Source organism: Pagrus major, chromosome 19 (assembly GCF_040436345.1).
Source record: "Pagrus major chromosome 19, Pma_NU_1.0".
Lineage (NCBI taxonomy): Eukaryota > Metazoa > Chordata > Actinopteri > Spariformes > Sparidae > Pagrus > Pagrus major.
Genome location: NC_133233.1, coordinates 6628309 through 6638459, shown reverse-complemented (window position 1 = coordinate 6638459; position 10151 = coordinate 6628309). Strand labels below are relative to the sequence as shown.

Below are 10151 nucleotides of genomic sequence, written 5' to 3'. Positions count from 1 at the left end.
TATATATATATATATATATTTAAAAAGGTCAAACAAAATGTGAACAGTTTTAGTGATAGGTATAAAAATAAATCAAACTAAACTAAAACTAAAGACAGAAATGAGCAGTCTGTTTACTCTTTAGTAAATTGTATATTTTCTATTCCATAATGCCCCACTAGGGTTCAGTGTCTGTCTTTAGCATATTCATATAAACAATCTCTTATTTTCAGCAGCGGTTGTAACAACTGTAGCATCCAGAACAGTATAGGAGAATATTGCATACCCAGCTGAGAAAATGGTAACTCATAAGGAATTAGAAACTAAATGTTTTTCTCAGCTTATTGATTGACTTGTAACAGCCGGAAAAGCACCGGTGCAAGTGATATATGTAATTATGGCTATTAAGTTTTCAGGGTGCCAGTTCTCTGGCATGTCTAACCACTTGGAATGGACAGAGCCATCATTAATATTGTTAGTCACACCTGTGCTTCTCCAGCAAAGACAGTAAAATATCTGCAAGGTAAAGCAGCAAAATAACATGTCTTCTGTTAAGGTAGGACTGTGTTTGTTCTTGTTTTACCTTTGTGATACCAGTGAATCTGTGGAGAAATACCTAAGTCAGCAAAATGACTAATGAGTAATGGGCCTATTTGTTACCCACCAATATCCATCGTTAGTTTACCTTCCCTGACATTAGCCACAATTAGCTAGCGTTACTGGACATACCACCCCAATAAAAGCTTTGTCTGGATTAGGGTTTGTTTTTTTGTTTCTTTTTTACAAACACGTGAAAAACCCACATAGGTTAGGTTAGAGGATAAATTTACCCCAAAACTCCTCATTCAGTCATCATCTCCTCCCCCAATGCTGATGGAAAGTCAGGTGAAGTTTCATAGTCCACAAAACATTTCTGGAGCTTCACAGAAAAACAGTGTTGCAGCATTCTGCTAAACAACTGAAGTAGCTGGGGACTTGTTTTAAAATGGAAAAAACAACTGAATAAAAAAAAATAAAAATCATAAAGTGGCTCTGCACAGCTCGTCTTGCTAAATCTCAAAGTCTCCGGAAGCCCTGAGATCCCAAACTGAGTTCACCTTTCCTTTTGTCTAGAGGTGGGGATTGTGTTGAAAGATTAGAAAGTGTTTCAAGTTATCATCATCTGACTTCGACCAAAGTTTAATCAAGTTTAAAATCGTACATTTAATGTTTTTTTTTACTCCCAACCCAAATCACTACTGTGAATGAACATGTTTCATCATGTATTTCACTTTAAGTCTCTCAGTTTTCAACTTCATCATTTGTTTCACTTTCTTTCTAAACGGATCCTCTGACCATCTCGGAGGCAACGAATTACAGATTTGCTCTGACATGCTGAAGGCTTCTGGGTGTAACACCGCTATCATAAATACAAATCCCAGGTCTGTGACAATCTGTCAGACGTAATGTAGGTGATCACTACAAACAAAAGTCATTACGTCATAACAATGTTCAGTGTTGAAAACTTGCATGTTAAAGTAAACAAGTATACAACGCTGTGATCCTCCCCTCTCACTGAAGTTACATAGTGCAGAAACAAGTGACGGAGACACCATTCACCCTGTTACAAGACACTGTACCATCAACATGATTTTGAAGTTGTTCTTTTAAGGTGAAACTGGCTCGCTGTCTAATCTCTAACTTCAGTGTTCATGCTAAGCTAAGCTAACCTTGTCTGGGAGCTAACTCTGCTCAGAGTGGACATTGATATCAATCTTCTCACCCAAAATCCTGTGTGAGAATACTGAATGTTCAGGTAATATAATTATTGCAACTACAGTCACAAATGAGCATGTGGACGTAGAAAAAGAGCCAAACCTTTTAACTCTGAGGATTTATTGGAAAGACAAACATCAGCACAAAAAAGAAAGAACAATGCATTTGACTTTGATATTCATTCATGTTCATCAATGTAAAGGAATTAGGTATATTTAGATATACATCCCCCACTCTGCTCACACAGGAGGTACAGTCACCCTGAGGTCATGCTCTGGGTCAAAGGTTTCTGTGTGTGTGCAGAGGTTTCTTTTCCTCTCCCTACACCAGATATTGTTGGTAGTGGAAGAAACGGTTGTATTAAGCAGCTGGGCAGATAAGCTGCTGTCTCCCAAACAGGTCACATTCTGTTCCTCCAACATCCAACCTTCACTATATCTCATAAGAGAGACGCACTGGCTCCGTGACAGATCAAACTCTATATTCTCCCATCAATAACAAGTATTCTGTGGCAGGTTAAATAATCACAGACAAGGAAGTTTTTTTCAGCAGAACTGGCACAGAACAACACTGTTACCACATGTACTGTCCAACCTGTTCTCCTCAATTGAGCGTCATTAAATACTTCAGCATAAGCCATCACCTCTCTTGAATCTCCTTCCTCACCTGGGTTAATCAGATTAATGAAAATTCATCAACAATCAATACACAGTAAAATGTGCCAACAGTTGGTTGCACAGTATTCATATTAAATGATGTTTCGACCCACCAGTGAACTGCAGTGGGTATCAGACTGTGCCACTACAAATCTACTGAGCCCTCTGACAGGAGACACTATTCTCTAACCCTGACCTGAACATCTTTAAGCTGCCTTTAAATCCTTCACTCAAACAAACAAACAAACAAACAGCAGAAGCTCTGCAGTATGACCAAGCCTTATATATACACTGGAACTGCTCAGACTAAACTACATTGCCTGGCCCAACTGGTTCAACTGGCAACTTCACATGAAGTGAGTTCACAGTCTGGGCTGCTAGCTTCTATGCTAACTGAGCTAAATAGCTAATGGCAGCTACAGTTAGCAGCAGTTAGCAGTTACTCTGGTCATACGCTGTCCCCTGATTGTTTTGAGTATGAATTTGACAGATGGCCAATTCTTCACAATGCACCTCAAAGTTTTTAATATTGGCCTAGGCTGCTTCTCATACAACTACCTCATGACTTGCTCACATGTATGAAAACACCGAACATTATCAAAAGTAGTTAAACCGGCTGTTCCGCACAGTTTATCTGATAATGTGTTGAACTGAACTGCTGACAGACTCATCAGAGCCGCTCCGATAAGATCAAGCATGTTTGATGGTCACGAGTTACAATCTGTACTGTCTGAGCTGGACCACAACAACCAATGAGAGAGGCATCCTGAGCAGCTGATGGTGCGACTAAGCAACCACAAACATTCTAGCCCTCGAGGCAAATGTTAGCTAGCAAACTATTGTTGTTATGTTTCTTTTTCTATCTTGAAACTAATAAACAAAGTGGAGAAAAAAATTGTGTGCATGTTTTAACACAATTAAATTCAGAGCAGGTCAGACATAAAACATAAAAGTCCAGCCCCTCAACACGGTTGGATGGGCATCTCTTTTTAGCTTAAATTGTTCATTAACAACTCCTTAAAAACAGACTATTTGTAACAAATAGTTGTCAACGTAGAGTAAATGGAAGTACTGAACTGTTCTGTGTTCTACAGAACAGTTCAGTACTTCCATTTACTCTACGCAGACAACTGACAGCACACCAACAAATCAGGTATTAGAAGTCCCAAAACCAAACTATCTTACATTACTGTCTCTTCACATTTGCTAACTCTCTTGCTTAATGACAATTAGAGCTGCATCATCTGGCATCACCTCAGCTGTACATCATTAGAGGAAGAAAATGACAATCAATAAAACGACCAATCAGAGTCATAGAAGATAGAACAGTCCCACCTTTTCAATCAGCCCTTTTTTATATATTACTTCACTGTTATTGCAAGAAGCCATCTTTTACTCTCTTTTAGTCCTGCAAAGCTAAATAAAGTGACACCAGGAGAGTCACTGAGTGTGTTTGTCATTCAGGTCTCTGGATTCAGCTGCTCAGAGAGCTCTGTGTTGTTGTCAGGAGCTGCAGGTCAGAAACAAACATCCCATATTGAACTTTTATGAACAATAAATACATGAAACAGTGTTGAAAATGTTAATCTGCACAATAATGTGAAACATGTTTTTAAAGTATGAGTCAGATCAGCTGAAATAGAACCCAAGTAAGTTTTACTGACAAGATGGAGGGCTACTGGCTGAAATCAAAACAAAAGACAAATCATTTTAGTCACAGTTGTAAATGTCAGATTGTCTTTAGTCACTTTATTCCTCAAATTGAGTATCTGTTTATACTCAGTCTGTTTAGTGCTGACTGTATTTCCTTTCTCTGGTGCTTGGTTTAATTTTGCAAACTGAATAAAAAAAAATCAACTCAAAGACTGAAATCAAAGTAGTGAAATCTTTCCTTTTTCTCTCTCACCTTTCTTCTTTTTGTAAACGATGAATCCAGCAGCACCGACGAGAGTGAGAGCAAGAACAACCACTGCAGCAGTGACGGGGATGGTCATGTCACTGGGCTTCACTGGTGAATAAAATGAATTAAGACTGGTGCAGATGAAGCAGGTTAGAACAAAGCAAAACATTTAATCAGTTTATTATTACTGGGTTTTTTTCAACATGAATTCCCATGCACTCCCCTTCAGCACCCTCTGATCTCACTCTTACCCCAGTTGGTCCTGATCCGATCTTTCTCCAGTTTGGTGATGATGTCCTCCTTCACACCATAGAGCTGAAACACACAGTCGTACCTCGTCCAGTCTTCAGGTGTGACTGATGAAAGGTTCAGGTCAACACTCATCTGGAAGGTTCCATCGTGGTTGGGGAGGATCTCTCCGTGGTCCACCTCCTCATGAAGCTCCTCTCCATCTTTCCTCCAGATGAGTGAGGCTCTGTGAGGGTGGAAACCTGTAGCATGGCAGCTGACTGGAGAGGAGGGAGTCTTCTGGAGGAGAGACACTGAGGGAAGCTCTGGAGAGTAAAGAGAGAGATATTAAAGAGGGGAGAGAGAGGGAAAGAAACAAGGTAAAAGAAAGATGAAGAAATTCAATTTGGAATCAATAACAGAAGGTGTGAAAGTGCTTTCAAGCAAATGTCGAACAAATGTATTGGATGCATTTTGTTCCTCAAGAAACATCTGCAAAACTTTCAAAATATTAAAAATAATGCATCATATACATCCTTTTTTACTTGCTAGCGGGCTGCATCTGCACTGCCTATTTTGTTGCAATACTGTGTTTCTTGGCACATCACTGCTGCAAACTGTTGATCAGGGGAATAGTGTGAAACCAGCGGCATGATGTGAATCACGTCGCCCATGTGCTTGTGACAGTTTGTAATAGCATCCGTTGGCCGACTAAATATTGATTTTTTAAAAAGCAGAAGGACAGTGGCGATGGTGGCCAAGTAATGTGATCCATGTATCCAGACCACAGTGTGATAATGACAAGGTACATAACAACACATTTGCTACACAGCCTCCACATGATCTGTTTAATGGCATCACGGTCTGATCTTTGACGGTGAGTAATGTCACCCAAAGATGTAAAACAAATGTAACCACTACAAAAAAAGGTGATGTCAGACAGGTTGGATTGATAATTGGTGACAGTTCAGTCTGAGCAGCCTATATGAAGATCACTGTGTCTAATAAACTACATCAGGTCAGGTGATTCTACCTTTTCTCAGCAGAACGCTCCTCCCATACTCCACATACTCCTTCAGCTGCTCTGGATAAATCAGAGTAACAGAAGTCTTATAGGATTCTGTTAAATATTTATTAGCTTCCCATCTCAGTGTGGCGGTGACAGCCTCAGGTCTTAGAGCGCTCCATGTAAATGTTTTCGGATCCAATGCCAAGAGGTCTTCTCCATCATAACCATACTGCATGAAACCTTTGACCTCACCAGTCTCATCATCCCACTCACAGCCATGCACCTCTTGTAAAACATGAACACCTGAGATAGACAGAGACACTGTAATTAACAATGATTCACAGATGAAACATTCAGTGGAAAGGTTATCTTAAAAACATTGTACATTGTTTGATGCTGTTGGGACCCATAGATGAGGTTGTTCATTATGGTGTCAAAATGGACTGGAATTGAACTCAGATTCCCAGAATTCCCCAGTTTTCACACCTAGGTGCAAAGACTGCCAAGAGACCCAGCTTTGAGCTACTATTGGTCAGGGTGACAGACCCCCCCACTGACCAGATAGTCAAAACTCCAGCTCTTTCCTTTGTTCTCGCTCTTCTCCACCTCTTTCCCCTCAGGGCTGCTTGCCCTCAAGTTCTCTTGTCCTGGATTCTTCTGGGATCAATAGCTGCTGAGAGCCGCCAGCTGCATTTCCAGCAGGCCCAAAGAACTTCTCCTCACAGTAGTGAAGCGAGGTCCTGCAAATATTCCAGATCAGTTAGCACTAGCAGCTGCGACGCAAAGCTTGCAAGCTAACTCCACAATCTGAGGAACACAAATAAGTTAGCACCAAGCTGCTATCCCTGCAAAGGAAAGGGGCGACCAGTTTCCTCCGTCCACTGTCTTTCATCAGACCTTGCAAAGCAAGAACAGCACTGTTCAACATTGGAATTACAACCTTCTACTGCTTGGCTCATCAGCCAAGGAACCACCAGCACCTTTTCTTCAAAGACTGGTAATAGTGAACTGGGCCTAGATAGCACACAACATAGCATAGCATGGCTAAGCACAGGACTATTTAATTCTGGTTGATGTAATGCACATGTGTTCAATCTATGTGTTTGTTCATTGTTTGGGTTTTATAATGATCTCTGTGTGGTCAGGTTATTGATAGTTTGCTTTGCTACACGATTAATTTGACATTATTTGAATTATGCTTCACACAGACTCAGGGTCTTCGCATGCAGCTGTAACCCACATGGTTAGTAAACCCATTTATGTCATTTAACAGTGTTTACCATGCCCACCACAAGGCAGCACATCAGCCCTTGACTCATTGTCATGATCACGCAGCGTGTGCTCACTCTGAGCCGAGCCGCTGACGAGAGCATCCACCGATATACAAGCCGACGAGCCCTGGAACGAGTCTTGTGTAGTACGTTGGATAAGAGGAGCCGCTTCACCGTGTGAGCCCGCTGAGAGAACTCTGATTGGTTTTTTATTTGCCAGATTAGGAATTGATTCAGATTCCGAGCCTGTGGAGGTTCGGTGGCGAGCCAGGAAAGACGATCTACTCGGAAGGAGTGGAGCACAGTGTGGCCAGCTGTGGGATCCACTCCAGAGAACCCCAGAAATCATCATTTCACTCGTTGACACAGATAAGAAAATAACACAAAAATCTACCTGGGTAGTAGTCATATGAACAGAACATTACACACACACACACCACAGAACGAAACTGAACTCTGAACTTCTAATAAAGAAGAAGGGACACTTTTATTTGATTTTATTTAATTTTTCCATGAAAGAGCTCTATTTGTTTTGTATTTATTTATTTTTCATACACTGCCGAAAGTTTGTTGTTGTTGTGAGGCAATAAATTGTCAACTTTCAACTTTATGTTCCCTCATTTGAATAATTTAGGGGTCCAACTCTCCGAACCTAGAGAGAGAGTGTAAGTGTCAATAGTGTGTTTCTTCTAGTCAGGCTAAGAGCGCTACACAGCTAATCAGCTTCTCTAAGACTTTTGAACCTTCATGCTGTCTATTTAATATTGTACAAGAGTGAATGCTGCCACCCTCTACTCTGTCAAGGACTCAAAAATCCTTTGACCATTACTAGCTGTTATGGTAATTTTGGTTGTAGTTATTAAGTTAATTATTAGACAAAGTTACAAACTGACAGTTTAGTACCTTTTTATGAGACTGATTTGGTGAATTGGCTATATTTTCCCTTCTTCAAGGGTGGTGCTCCCGAGGTGATCTAATGTAAATTGGATCTTATTATTTATCATAATGATGAATGAATGAATATCTTAATGATTATCAGGGATAATGATTAATTATGATAAATAATAAGATCCAATTTACATTAGATCACCTCGGTGATCTAATGATTATCCCTGATAATCATTAATTATGAGGAACTACAATGCACTGCTACTTTTATTCATGTGCGTTCACAAATCATCAGATTATTAACAGTAGTTGGTGTTTAACAGTTTGAGCAACAAGCGGCTGATTAATGTTGACACAATGAATGACAGGTAGTGGCTGGACCACTGAAGACAAACTGATATGATGATTTGCTTTACATGAATCTCTATTTCAGGTTATGTGTAAAATGATGTTAGAGTTTGAACTGATTGGTATCTTGAGGCCCTGGGTTACTTTTCAACTAAGATGCAGAACAGTAAACGGTTAAACAGGCTATTACATGTTACATACTGTACCTCTACTTTGGTTGAAGAGACGCATCAAAGTGTTAGTGTAGGCTTTGAATTTTGGCAACAGATGGAGACATTCTTGTCTGTACCACTCAAACTGCTCAGGATACTTTGTGAGGAATGATTTAGCAATGTCCTGTTTTAGATCCAGCCTTTTGTTGCTGTCACAGTACCCCACCAGAAGTTCATCAACTTCTTGTGTTGCCACAAGTTCTGGGAGGTTTGGGATTCCAGTTGATGCAGTTATGAAATGCTTCAGGGAGTGTAGCACTGCAGGACAAACAAAGGAGCCTATGAATAGCACCAATCATAAATATGATGCTAAGTGAAAATATAAATGTGATATGAAATGTGTGTGTTTGCTGCGCAGGAACAAAATGCAAACGTTTTAAATGTAATGTGCAGGATAAAGTTAGCCTCCATTCAGTACGAATACACACTCATCATCACCACACTCAGAAATATGATGAAATCAGTATGATTCAGTTTAAACAGTCTGATCAAGTTGGAGCAAAAGTGGAACTAAACTTGGAGCAAAAGAGTTGAGTGGACTGTGAAGTTTAAAGATTTTAAAGATTTAAAATGTGATGCCTTGTGATGAAACATGACAGAAGAGAAGCAACAACAATAACATTCTCATCTTGATTAGATGAAAACAAGTGAGTGAAGGACTGAGCTGGGTCAGCTGTTTCCTGTTATTTTACCCTCGCAGAGGGAGGAGAGTGTTTCTGTCCTGAGAACAAAAATAGTTCAGACTGGATCACTTGTGGGCAGTCTGCACTATTTTTGATAAGGACTCATCAACACCCCTCACATACAATCAAGTGTTAACAGTGAATAATTATTAACTGGGAAAATCCCTTATCGTCAAACAGACTGGACCACAGAGCCCAGGGATTAGCTTTTCCAGTGAACTTCCTCTCTTCCTTCTTTTTCACACAACTATGGTGATTTAAATAAAATAAATAAATAAAAACAGATCAACCAGCTTCGATTCAGAGATTGGGTCAGACTGAAAGAGTTTGTTTTTTCTAAGCCTATCTTTGAGTTCAAGGGAGTGACACTTGTTGCCAAGACTTGCATTCATGCTGGTATGAGGGGGAGGATCCCCTCTCCTCTCCAGGAGCTCGTACACTCACTGTGTGCAGAGATGCTCCTCTTGGCCTCTCGCTTGAAATCAGACCACTTTTTTTAAACTCTTCCAAAGTCTGCGGCTCTGAACTCACAGCGTTTAAAGCTTCTTTCACTTTCTGCCATTCCAGTTCATTCATTTTGTTGCTAAAGCCAGAAAATACTCTTTTTCGTCTGTCAGGTTGATCAATCATTAGTTTAAGTTCACGGTCTGTAAAATGATGCTTCTTTTTCAACTGCTTCTTTCTTCTGACAAACACTGGATTTCAAACATATCAGCCTTGACCATCACTTGATCCAACTCATATCTAATTGTTCCCATTTGGTGTCCTGTGTGGAATGAATAGCCCATATAGCAAAGCTTGTTTGCACATCTGGGGCCTTTAATAATCATTTATTTAACAGCTGTTTATTCAAAAATAGAGCTGCTGTATTTTCACCATCTTGTCATGCTTGTCATAAATACACTGTTTTGAGCTATTGGGGGAGGGTCCAAAGAAAAATATTAGTTATGCTGGATGGTCTCGCTTTCTTATCAAATGATCCCCAGCCCAATACATTCTGTACAGTCACTAATTCAGTTGAGTCTGAACTAGAGAGAGGCGGATGAAGCCTTACGGAGCTTTTGGGCTTCAAACGCTGCAGCATATTGACATCTGGTGGCTTGTAAAGATACAGCAGCCCTTTATGACTGGAGTCTAAGCACCACAACACCTCTTTGATTTGAACAGTTTGAGCAATAAAAGTCCAAGAAGCCTGTGTGTTATCATCAAACCTGTCATACTG

The 10151-nt window shown here is 40.2% G+C and overlaps 1 protein-coding gene across 1 annotated transcript; it reads right to left on the bottom strand.

Moving 5' to 3' along the window:
- Positions 1 to 3489: 3489 nt before the first annotated feature.
- Positions 3490 to 8874, bottom strand: LOC141014678 (major histocompatibility complex class I-related gene protein-like). The gene is made up of 7 exons (XM_073488567.1): positions 8826 to 8874; positions 8241 to 8504; positions 5552 to 5830; positions 4542 to 4844; positions 4297 to 4398; positions 4055 to 4072; positions 3490 to 3900 (listed from the first exon to the last, which is right to left on the bottom strand). The coding sequence occupies exons 1-7, from the start codon at positions 8872 to 8874 to the stop codon at positions 3851 to 3853; spliced, it is 1065 nt and encodes a 354-aa protein (XP_073344668.1). The 3' UTR covers positions 3490 to 3850.
- Positions 8875 to 10151: the final 1277 nt, after the last annotated feature.